General features: G+C 43.3%; 1 protein-coding gene across 1 annotated transcript; it reads left to right on the top strand.

The window, feature by feature from the left end:
* Positions 1-1,734: 1,734 nt before the first annotated feature.
* Positions 1,735-11,609, top strand: OTOP2 (otopetrin 2). The gene is made up of 6 exons (XM_074220613.1): positions 1,735-2,047; positions 3,048-3,184; positions 4,662-4,720; positions 5,277-5,401; positions 7,367-8,241; positions 11,439-11,609. The coding sequence occupies exons 1-6, from the start codon at positions 1,735-1,737 to the stop codon at positions 11,607-11,609; spliced, it is 1,680 nt and encodes a 559-aa protein (XP_074076714.1).
* Positions 11,610-12,017: the final 408 nt, after the last annotated feature.

The raw sequence follows: 12,017 nt of genomic DNA, 5'->3' as shown, positions 1-12,017 counted from the left end.
CTAGGAAAGTCTGTCTAAGGAAAGGAGTCAAGCCTTTAAGTGCCTGCTAGGCAGTGTGCTAAATGCTTCACGAATATTCTCATTTAATGCTCACCTCACTCTGAGAGGTAACTACCATCATTATCTCCATTTAAAGTTGAGAAAAAAAGAGATAGGCAGAAGTTAAGTGACTTGCCCAGGGTCACACAGCTAAGTACCCTCCGAGGCGGAATTTGAATTCAGGTCTTCCTGACTCGAGATACATTACTGTAACCCACCGCCCCATCTAGCTGCCTCTCTAAGCACATTTGAAGTGGCTTGAAGAAGCCAGAACGTAGAATGTTAGAATTTGGGGATTGGACGGACCCCTCAGGCATCATCTAGAAGCCCCCGTTTTTAAGAAGAAATGTCCTTTCCAGCATTCCTAAAAGAGGATGGATGGGGAGCTCAGCTGTCTCCCGAGGCAACCCATTCTCCTTGTGTCACACAGGAAAGAAGGTGGACCGGGAAGGTATATGAAATAACCTATGAGATCTCCTATAGTTTTTCCTCCGGGGGACGCTGCAGAAGCGGGAAAGGGCCTTTTAGGGGTCGAAACCAGCTATAATTCCACGGGATCAGGAGGAAGCCCGATCTTAAGGTGGGGGTTCGGAGAAGGAAGAAGCAGCTGCGGGGAAGTCCTAAGTGACGAGAAAGAACAGGCGTTCCGGACTTTGCTTCTTAGGGTCTGGAAGGGCTGGGAGGGTGGAGAAAAAGAGAGGAAGGGGTAGAGAGGAAGATCAGGAAAAGCAAATCTAACTGTGCCGTCGGGTGGAGATGGGAAGGGTAAGCTTGGCGTGCCAGGCACCAGGGTACTAAAGGGGTGGGGTGGGAAAACGAAGGACAGAAGGACATAGCTACGGAATAGGAGCTTCTGAATAGCGTGGAGCTGAGTGGAACTGACCACCAAGACCCTAGGAATGCCCTCGGGAGGTGAAGGACCAGGGACTTTGGGGGGCGACGAGGGAGAAGAGTGAGAGTAATGTACCCGCCCCCAATCGCAAAGTGAGGCGGGGCGGCGCCTGAGCCCAGAAACACTGAAGGGAAGGAAGGAAAGAAGGGGTTAAAGGAAAGGAGGCAAGGACGGGAAGGACCTGTCACCGGTGATTATAAATCTAACCTTATCTCTCTTTTGGGTGCTCTTCCCCAAAATCAGCTCCGAAATAAAATGGATCATGTGAGCGAGGCAGAGAGGTTTATGGAGCTGGGTTGTCCTCCCACCAATGGTTGTAAAAGCCCAAGTCAGTCCAGGTATAAAACGCCCATCCAGCCTGGCGTGGGAGAGAAGAGCCGTCAGTCGACCCCCGCCGCCCAGCTGCGTCCTGGCCCCAGCCAGGTGGGTATTTCGCCGGTCGGGAGCATCGGGCGGGCTCGGGGTTGAAGAGAGCAGAGAGGACAGATAGAGGTGATTTCGTATCCTAAGAACCCCCAGCACTTGCTGGTGGGGACGCCCAGAGAATTCAGCCCACCGCTCCTCCTCCTCTCCCTTCGGGGTGACCGTCCAAATAGGAGGGGAAGAGAAAGGAACGTGGACTTTTCTGGTCCTCAGTTCCAGCATCTTGCTCCTTCGACGGCTGTAGAGAGGTTCCACTTCAGAAGGGGCGTCGTAGGGGAGGGGGTACTGGAGAGAGGGAAGCTCTCGTGGTTGACATGGGGTCCTGTCTGCTCCTTCCCCGCAGTGACTCGTCCCCTCTAGCTTCCCTGGCCGCCGCTGCCATGTCGGAGGAGCTGGTCCCGGAGACCAAGGAGAGCCCCCAGCCCCCCGGGCCCAAGCCTCGGGAAGGATGGAAGAAGGGCGGTCGGATGCTGTCGGTGCTGCTGTCTGTCAATGTACTCCTCCTCGCCTGCACCCTCATAAGCAGCGGCGCCTTCAACAAGGTGGCGGTGTATGACACAGATGTGTTCGCACTGCTTACCGCCATGATGCTCCTCACCACCATCTGGATTCTCTTCTACCTCTTCCGAACCTCCCGATGCTCAGATGCGGTCCCCTACCTGGACTCACACGCAGGGCCGATTTGGCTTCAAGGTTGGAAGGAGAAGTTCGGGGTCCAGAAGATTGTGGGGGCAGGGTTGGAAATGAGGTGTAGGGGAGGAGTGAGGAAAATGCCGAGGGGTGGGGGGAAGGGGATTCTGGTCCGAGGGTGCCTTCAGAAGAAGTGCTATGCCCTGGCGTGGTTAGATGAGCCAGGCTTGGCAAGGGGATTGAGTGGGTCTGAGAGGCACTTGGACTGAGAAAGGGAAACCATCTTATGGTCTGCAAGATGTAATGGAGATTTAAAGTAAAACCAAGATCAAATCAGATGTTCATGTGCCATACCTGAATGATCTTGGGTCAGTCATTTAACCATTCTAAACCTCAATTTGCTCCTCTTTGAAATGGAGATGAGAGAAGGAGATAGGGATGATTTCCAAGGTCAGCTTTAAACTTGTATTGTGAAAAAGGTCCCTTACAGCCCCAAATCTGATGACCTGATCTTTTTTAAATCTTGAGAGCCCCCATAGACTTTTATTGAGTCTTCCATCAGGAAGAACAATGAGAAACAATCTTCAGCCATGCCTAAAGTGGGAAAGAGGGGGAAAAGGGAAAGAAGACATATACTGGAAGGCACTGAAAAAAAACTAGACTCCAAAACTAGTTGTATTTTAAAAAAATGCTAGTGGGTGAACCTAAGGGCAGGATAAATAGTAAATCCACTTCCACTCACCCTCTACCCCAGCTCTGTGAACATGGAAAGCACAGTCCTATTTTAGATAGGAACAAACTTAAGTCGTAACACCCATGAGGATGTAGATGGTCCCTTTTCTCAAAGAATCTTCCCTGCTCTCAAGAGGAGTAGAATATTAGAACATATTCAGCCTTGGGCAGAGCAGAATAGACCAAGGACTGACTAATGGGAGCATTAACTTCTAAAATCTTTTGACACCTCCAATATCTGTTTTTGACTGGTGGGTCATGCAGCATAGTATAGATGGAGGTTTGAGTTGATGTATTCCAACATCTTAACTCCATCATCTCTGCTCCCAAGGTGGGTTGGTCCTATTTGGTGTCTGTACCCTGGTCATGGATGTCTTCAAAACAGGCTACTATTCCAGTTTCTATGAGTGTCAATCAGCCATCAAAATCCTGCATCCCATCATACAGGCTATATTTGTCATTATTCAGGTAAGTAAGGAAATCTGTCTGCCTAATGCAGCTGAAAGCCCCTAGGACCTAGGAAAGGGTTTAAGAAGTAGGTAGTTTAATTAGGAGTTCTGCTGATGGTTAATATATGTGGGGGTGGGGTGGTTTGAGGAGGAGGATTTAGCAACAATTTTTATCCCTAAGAATCTGGCTCCTGTCTTTAAGTGCCTCTAGGTGCAAACTGACCAGATTCTTAATCTAGAATTCTGCCTAGCCTCAGGTCAACTTGGACACAACCGTGGGCAAAAAACAGAGAATTCAGTTAGCTTGATGGTTGGAGCTGGAAAAAAAAAATTTTCCCAGTCGATGAGCATTTATTAACTGTATTCTATGCACTAAAGACTATGCAATACAAAACCAAAAGTAAACAGTAATTGGGAGATTTTAAATGGGTGAGATTATTTCTTCAAAAGCCTTCTTTGGGGGCAGCTAGGTGGCAAAGTGGATAGAGCACCGGCCCTGGAGTCAGGAGTACCTGGGTTCAAATCCAGTCTCAGACACTTAATAATTACCTAGCTGTGTGGCCTTGGGCAAGTCACTTAACCCCATTTGCCTTGCAAAAACCTAAAAAAAAGTCTTCTTTGTCCATTGTCTCTAAACCTGGTAATGGGAGGCATAAATCAGAGGCACAATGCTAGTTACCCTCTTTTTCTTCTATCCATTCCCAACATTTCTACTATTCCTCACTTTGGTTAAAATTTCACTATTAGAAATTCACTTCTTTGGTGTCTGTGTTCTCTGTTAAAATACAAATACTCTAGAAGGGTAAGTTTAAGGGTTAATTTAAACTAACATCAACTAATGTCTTAATGAGGATTCATTGACCTAATTGATAGTGAGACCAGGCAATGGGATGTGACCAGGCAGACAGAACTAGGTAGAGGTGGTGGGAAAAGTAGGTGAAAAGCTTACAAAGCCCAAATTTTGCTTGCTGGATGATTTGTCTAAGGGTCAACCCTGCTGCCTAAACTATGTCTTAACCAGAGGAACTGATTTGGGTAAGGAGAGTGAAAACCAGGAAATTCACTTTTACCTTGTTCTGAGAGATACCCTCCTGCTTCACTCCAGCAAAGAACTGTTTTCAGTATATAATGGAGACATTAAGAGCATGTATCATTGAGGATAGTTATTTTTGAGTTGACAATTGATGTTATTTTTTCTTATCCTACTTCATGCCCCTATCTTTCCCTTGATCTTTCTGGCAAGCACCTAATTGGTTTAAGTTCCAACTCTAATACTTCATCTCTTGGACCTCCAATTTCCTCATCTGTAAAATGACAATGATACTTGCAGGATCCACCTCAAAAGGCTGTCTGAGGAAGATACTTGGTAAACCTTGGTATACTGGGTAAATATGAGTTGTTATGAAAATTGTAAAGGTCCGTGAAAGAAATATAACACAAACAGGGCTTCCATTTCAGTACTACTCAGGAGTCAACTCTGTCCTCTTTTCTTGTAGACATACTTCCTCTGGGTCTCAGCTAAGGACTGTATTCACACCCACCTAGACCTGACCAGGTGAGTGCTCTCTGCCTGCCCATCCCTAAATTCAAAGTTAAGTGCTTTAGTTCTTCCCTAGATTCCATGCCAATAGTTTCAATATATCCCCAAGTTCAATGTCAGTTGTTAAAATATGTCCCCAAATTCAATGCTATTTAGTCCAGACTGTCCCCAAATGCATTGCTAATTGCTTCAATGCTACTGCTCACATAGTACAGTACCTTATAAACAGAAGTAAGGGCTTTTCATCTTAAGATACTTGCTCACCAAATGTCACAATTTTACTATGGCTTACCTGGGGAAGGAGTTGAACCATGTGCATTTGGCCCCCATGAATGGAATATCCCCAAGGCATCTTTTTCAGTGGCCAGGTCTACTTAGGATCTGCCAAATCTGCTTTCCAAACCTACAAATTTCATCAATTGTTTTTACCTTTCCTAAAAGTCCTTCCTTATTCAGAATAGAGTATCCAGGTGTCTCTCCAAGATCCTCCCCTGGCATACACTGGATGGATAGCCCCAGTGTGAAATGGGGATTCTCACTAGCATCTTCATTCTCCCCTCCCCTGAAATAGGTGTGGTCTCATGTTCACACTCACCACCAACCTGGCTAACTGGATGGCAGCTGTGGTGGATGAATCTATTCACCAGGCACACTCCTATAGTGACAATAGCAGCCATGCCCGCCTCACTTCCAATGGTAAGTTCTTCATCCTTGTGGGCCCACATACCATCATTGACTCGGGCAATCTCCAGTGGATAGGCTGAGCTTATGTTCAGTTCAGCAGGTCTCTGACTTTGGGAGATTGCTTGAGTTTCCCCATAACCTAACTTAGGGGAGTGAGGCAGGGATAGGATTCAGGAACTACTACTACTATTCCCTACTCCTAACTTTTGCTATGAGACAGTTCTTTGGGAAAGGAATGCTATTCAGTCTTGATGCCTAAGATATTTTCCTTGCTTGCTCCTATCCCAAAGACAAGGGGAACCTGGATGGAGAGCAGGCAAAGATAGTTCAGCTGGTGAGAACAAAAGAGATCTTGGAGGGAAAAAAAAGGGAAAAACAAAGAGGGCCAGGAATAGATTAAAGAGAAAAAGAGGTTGAGACCCAAGAAGAAGAAATAGAGGGTAGAAAAGGAGAGAGAATCTCTTAACTGCCAAGTGATATGACTTCCTGCCTTTCTACCTTACTGTAATCTTTCTCTTATTCTTTTAGTTTCTCTAGGGTTCCTGGTTCAGCCTTAAAAAAAAGAATTTAGCAGATTTTATAAGGCAATGAGATAGTCTTTCAAATCAGCAGACTGGACCTGCTGTTGTTGGAGCATTTTATCCCATCCTGGCTACTATGGGGAGTCCCAAAGAAAGAGAGGAGGAACAATATCTACCCCCTGAGAGTTTGTGATCTTGTTAGGGGACAAAACCCCACATCCTCAAGCAGATAATATGCTTGCAACCTACATAGGAATAAACATAGATTAATGGCATATTAACATAATAATGATTAGAGCCATTTCAAAGACAAATATGCCACCTTGAGAAGTAAGCCCTCTATTACTGGGGGGTTTTACATGATTATAGACTGGATGACTACTAGTCAGGGATATAGAGAGTGTACTTGTTAGAGATGGTTTAGACTAGATTGACTTTGATGTCCCTTCCACCTTGGAAGTTCTAGATAAAGCTTTCTGAAAGAGGTGAGTTTGGGCATTTTGTGAAGTAGGTGGATGTAGAAAAAGATAAGAGTCCTGGGCTTGGAGTCAGGAAGATCTGAATTTATGTCCTTCCTCATTGTGTGACCCTGGACACTCCACATCTGTTTACCTAAGTTTACTCTTCTGTAAAATGAGAATAATAATGGCACTTACCTTCCTAGGTTTGTCGTAAGGATAAAGTGAGATGTTTTCAAAATGTTTCACAAAACTTTAAGCACTATATAAATGCTAACATCATCATCATTATTATTATTTTACAATAAGTTTCTATTGATATCTTTTGTTTTTACATTACTTGATTTCCCTGTGTCCTTCCCACCTTTATTCTATTCCTATGTCTTATGCCCCCAATGTGGGTATATAAAGCACACTAATATATAAATACCCTAAATTTGGGTACATTCTCTAATATAGAAACATACCCATAATGCTGTGAACAGTGTAGGCAAAATCATTCCATATAACAAATAATTTTTTAAATTAAAAATTAAAAAAAATTAAAAATTAAGATGGAAAATAATAAGCAAAACTCATTGATACATTAAAAAAGAACATTAAATGCAATGTTCCACATCCCTAGATTAATCAGCATGAGTTTTAAAGGTTGAGTTCATGAAGTTTTTTGAAATATATTTTGATGACTATATTTGAATATGATTGGTTTCCTTTGTAATGTTGTGTATTTTTATTTTATGCATTTAAAGACATTCTTCTGAGGAGTCCATAGGATTCACCAGATTGACAAAAGGGTACACACACACACACACACACACACACACACATACACACACACACACACACACACACACACACACACACACACACACACAAAGAATCTATAGTCCAGATGTTCCTCAAGTTAGAAAATTCCCAAAGATACATGAAGGTTAGGAAAAAGCCATCCTTTGCTCACTAGCATCCCAGAACTTTCCTAAATCCCCCTTTCTTCCCAGGAGAACGGTCCAGCAGCATGGCAATTGAGGCCTGTCCTTGCAACACAACCTTCTGTCAGATCTTTGAACGGGGCTACTTCTACCTATATCCCTTCAACATCGAGTACAGCCTCTTCGCATCTACAATGGTCTATGTCATGTGGAAGAATGTGGGACGCCTGATAGGCCCTTCCCATGACCATGGTCATGGACACATCCCATCCCCTGCCAGCCTCTTCCGGGAAACTCTCTTCATTGGGCCTGTGCTGGGCTTGCTCATATTTGTGGTAGGGCTAGGGGTTTTCATTATCTATGAGGTCCAGGTGAGTGGAGACAAGAGTGGTATTGACCAAGCTCTGATCCTCTACTACAGCTTCAATATAGCCTGCCTGGGTCTCATGACCCTTGTCAGTCTTGGGGGCTCCATCATCTATCGTTTTGACCAAAGGACAATGGACCACCACAAAAACCCAACTCGTACAGTGGATGTAGCTCTGCTGATGGGGGCTGCTCTTGGGCAATATGCCATTTCTTACTATTCTATTGTGGCTGTGGTGGTGGGTACCCCTAGGGACCTGTTGGGTGGGCTGAACCTCTCCTATTCCTTACTAATGATTGCCCAGCACACCTTCCAGAATATCTTCATCATTGAGAGCCTCCACCGAGGCCCTCCTGCCAACCAGGAAAACCCACCCAATGAACCCGTCCATGGCCTCACCTATGCCAATCAGGATGCCCTTCAAACATTGCCTGCCTACCCATCCACTTCTAGACTGGTGGGCTCCACCCCTCCTACCCCCCAGGAGACAGTAACTGTTATCTCAGTCTCCCAGAGCAACTGGAGGCGCAGGTGCCTGAAGGATATTTCACTATTTCTACTGTTGTCCAACGCGATTGTGAGTAGGGGTGGAGAGGTGGTAAAGAAGGGAGGTCAGGGGAGGAATGATCTTCTGGTCACTGTTTATTTGTCCAACACTGGTGAAAATGTTCTTTGACTCACCATGTCCCCTGCCCATTCTTTAGAGATCTCTAGTAAAGGATTGGTTCTTCAGGTTCAGAGACAGTAAGGGTTTTTTTCCTAAGAAACAAGGTAGAAAATGAATGAAATAGCAGAGCTCTGACTTCCTGGAAAAGTGATAGGAAAAGATGGAGGTAGACGGTAAATGCTGACTCAGGGAAGGTGTGTGTTCCTCTGTGCGTGTGTGTGTGTGTGTGTGTGTGTGTGTGTGGTGGGGACGTGTGAGAGCTCATGTAAGGGAGCCCTCATCCATACAGGAGGGATGTGAGAGCTCATTTCATCTTGTGACTTGACTCTTTCTCAGCTTAATTAGAGCAGTAGCAGGAAGTATCAGTCTCATGGAAATGTGAAGACTGAGCAAAGTGAAGTGTTAGAGTGGGATAGGGAAGGAGAAGTAGCTTAAGGCTACCATACCCCAAAGTGAATAAGCAAAGTTACCTTTCAAGAAGTCTCATTGATAGATATATTCAACAAATATACAGCCATAATATGCTAGCACATCTAATATAATCATATTCCAAATATCTAGATACCCTAAGTTCAGATACCTCTTCTTATAGAAAACTCCCACTATAGCTATATACCTAATATAGAAATATTCCCAATGTAGGCAAATATCTACTTTAAAAACACCTTAAATTTTGATATATCCTAAATATACCCTGAAAGCTCTGAACTCAATATAGATATATCCCAAACATAGACATATTTTCAATATAGAAACTCCCCAAATCTAGATTCATTCCCAATATAAAAACATATCAATGAAACTGTATTCTAAAATATAGAAACATCTTCAATACATAAACTGTCAGAATCTGGATATATCCTTTGCCCTAGCATTATTATGGTCTCAAAACGAACATAGAACTAACATAAAAATGCTACAACATTGATGTATCTCCCAATTAGAGACACTTGATCCAATGTAGTTATATGCTCTGCAGATATAATTAATATCTTCTCCCAATGTATCCCTAATATAACTATCCCAGATATTTCTAAGGTATCATCACTTTAGAAACATTAACTCTCTGTAAATATACTATCTGTACTGAAACTCCTCCAGGACAGGGGGATAGCTTCTTTAAAACTGAAGCATCTCCAGATCTCTGCTCTCATTCAGTCTGGGTTAACTATGTTTCTAGGAATTTATCTAATATCCCTTCCCTCTTTCATGTACCTCTCCAATCACTATAGACTAGACATGAGTTCCACCCCAAAACTAGTTTACTAATTGACCCAGAAGCCTGGGTCATTTTCCAGAACAGCTTTTGCCTGGAGTCTTTTAACTTCAATTTGGTGCCTGGTTTTTCCTAAGTCCAAGGGAGAGGAAAACTAGCAGGGATAAGACAGAGAAAAGAGTCTTAGAGGGAGAATTCTGGGTCTAAGGGGTTAGAGGTGAGGAAGCCCCATCTGGGTGTGGCCTTTCCTCAACCCTCATCAGTTCTCACTGTTGTAGATATCTCACAACAATGTTTGGAATGGTAGATTTGTTTACTTACATATGTTATATATTATACAGCATAGATTATGAAAACCTTAGAGAGCATCTAATACAGCTCTCTTAATTAACTGGTGAAGAAATAGGTACAGAAATATTAAATGATTTTCCAAAGGTTATGTGAGCAGGAAATGGTAGAGCCAGGATTCAAATCTAAGGTGTCTAACTTCAAATTTTTTTCTCTCATAATGTGAACCATACAATAAACAAAAATTCAGAGCTGAAATGAATGAATGAGAAATATTTAGTAAATACTTACTATGCTCAAAGCACTCTAAGTGCTTGAGAATACAAAATTTTGCTTGCATTTGTATTTCTGACATTTAGTATAGTGTTTGATAAATTGTAAGCACTTAATAAGTGCTTTATCTTTATCTAAATAGAAAATTAAGATGCAGCTAGGTGGTGTAGTGTATAAAGTACCAACCCTGGAATCAGGAGGACCTGAGTTCAATTTGACCTCAGACACTTAATAATTACTTAGCTGTGTGACCTCAGACAAAAGTCACTTAGCCAGATTGCCTTGCAAAAAAAACAAAAACAAAAAAACTTAGGACAGTTCCAGTGCTGCTCTCCTCAAAGAGTTCCCATTCTAGTGGGAGAGGGCACACAAAAGAGAAAGATTTAGCTGCAAGTAGGATGAAAAAAATCTCATGGTCCTTAGGGTACTACAGCTAAGCAGATAGTGATGCATCATCTTTCAAGGAAACACCCTTAGAGATCAACGAGAACCCCACTATTACAAGCTCATAGTCCTTTCCTTATTTTACTTGGGAGGAAACTAAAATCTGGTTCTTAAATATGAAGAAATACTTTCCTCCAATCACATCCCCTGATTCTTTATCTCCATATCTTTCAACGCCTGGGCAACTTCGTTTGGGTAGGGCCAGACTGTTGATGTGATGTAACCATTGACTAGTTCCCTTGGAGTTGAGGGGTTTGTGTGTGTGTGTGTGTGTGTGTGTGTGTGTGTGTGTGTGTATGCATGTATTTGTATGCTTATATCTGTGTGAATATTTCTTGAATAGTGACTTCCACTCAAAGAATCTAATATTGCTAAAAGAACAACAGCAAGGCAGTATGGTGCAGTGGATAAAGCACTGGCCCAGGAGTCAGGAGTACCTGGGTTCAAATCCGGTCTCAGACACTTAATAATGACCTAGCTGTGTGGCCTTGGGCAAGCCACTTAACCCCATTTGCCTTGCAAAAACCTAAAAAACCCCCAATTGTCAGGAGATTCAAGGGCCAGTTAGGGTGACAGTGGATAGAGCATTGACCCTGGAGTCAGGAGGACTTGAATTCAAATTTGACCTCAGACATTTAATAGTCCTAGCTGTGTGACCTTGTGTCACTTAATCTTTCAATTTCCTCACCTGTAAAATTATTTGAATAAAGGAGCTCTCAAGTCACTTTCAGCTCAAACATTCTATAAAACTAAAGCAACAACCCAACCAAATGTGTGGGAGGGGTGGGTAGGCCAGCCAAATCCCTGGAAATGACTTGGGTTCTAACTTGCTGCTGGACCCTGACCCACCCACCCACCCACCCATCCATTCCCACTCTTTCCTTAGCTCTGGATCATGCCTGCCTTTGGTGCCCGCCCTCATTTCAACAACAACACGGAACTGGATTTCTATGGCTACTCCCTGTGGGCAGCCATTGTCAACATCTGTCTTCCCTTCGGAATCTTCTACCGCATGCATGCTGTCTCCAGTTTGCTGGAGGTCTATGTCCTGTCCTGATGCTCCTCCTTCCCCCATGAGCCTTTGTATTTCTCAATAAGATTTCTAGAGTCCAACCCAACCAGATGGACAACAGTGATAGGTGCTCATATTCTACCCAGTGAGCAAAAGTACATCTTTGGAAAGGAGTTTTTAATTCCAGGAGATGGGTAGGGGACCTCTATATTCAGTTCCTCAATTCCACTTGTCTAGTTGCCTCCTTATCCAACTTCCCATTTCAGTTGTCCAAGGAACATTCCTAGAAAACTAAACTGATGAAAATAACTGGAAGAATGAGGGTTTTAACATATATTTTCACCAAATAGGTTTGCGATTGGAGTTGGGTTTTTTTTTAAGTCAAAATCCTTAATTTTAGTCATTTAAAAGTCAAAATCAGTTTTCTCCCACTTTCCCATTCAATAGCCTATA

This window comes from Macrotis lagotis, chromosome 2, assembly GCF_037893015.1.
Source record: "Macrotis lagotis isolate mMagLag1 chromosome 2, bilby.v1.9.chrom.fasta, whole genome shotgun sequence".
In the NCBI taxonomy this organism is placed as follows: domain Eukaryota; kingdom Metazoa; phylum Chordata; class Mammalia; order Peramelemorphia; family Peramelidae; genus Macrotis; species Macrotis lagotis.
This window is presented reverse-complemented; position numbering and strand designations above follow the sequence as displayed.

Excerpts from the sequence above, each read along its gene's own strand:
- OTOP2 (XM_074220613.1), top strand. The coding sequence starts at position 1,735 with ATGTCGGAGGAGCTGGTCCCGGAGACCAAGGAGAGCCCCCAGCCCCCC. Across the intron at positions 2,048-3,047 it reads AGGGCCGATTTGGCTTCAAG|GTGGGTTGGTCCTATTTGGT; the intron begins GTTGGAAGGAGA and ends TCTGCTCCCAAG. Across the intron at positions 5,402-7,366 it reads TGCCCGCCTCACTTCCAATG|GAGAACGGTCCAGCAGCATG; the intron begins GTAAGTTCTTCA and ends CTTTCTTCCCAG.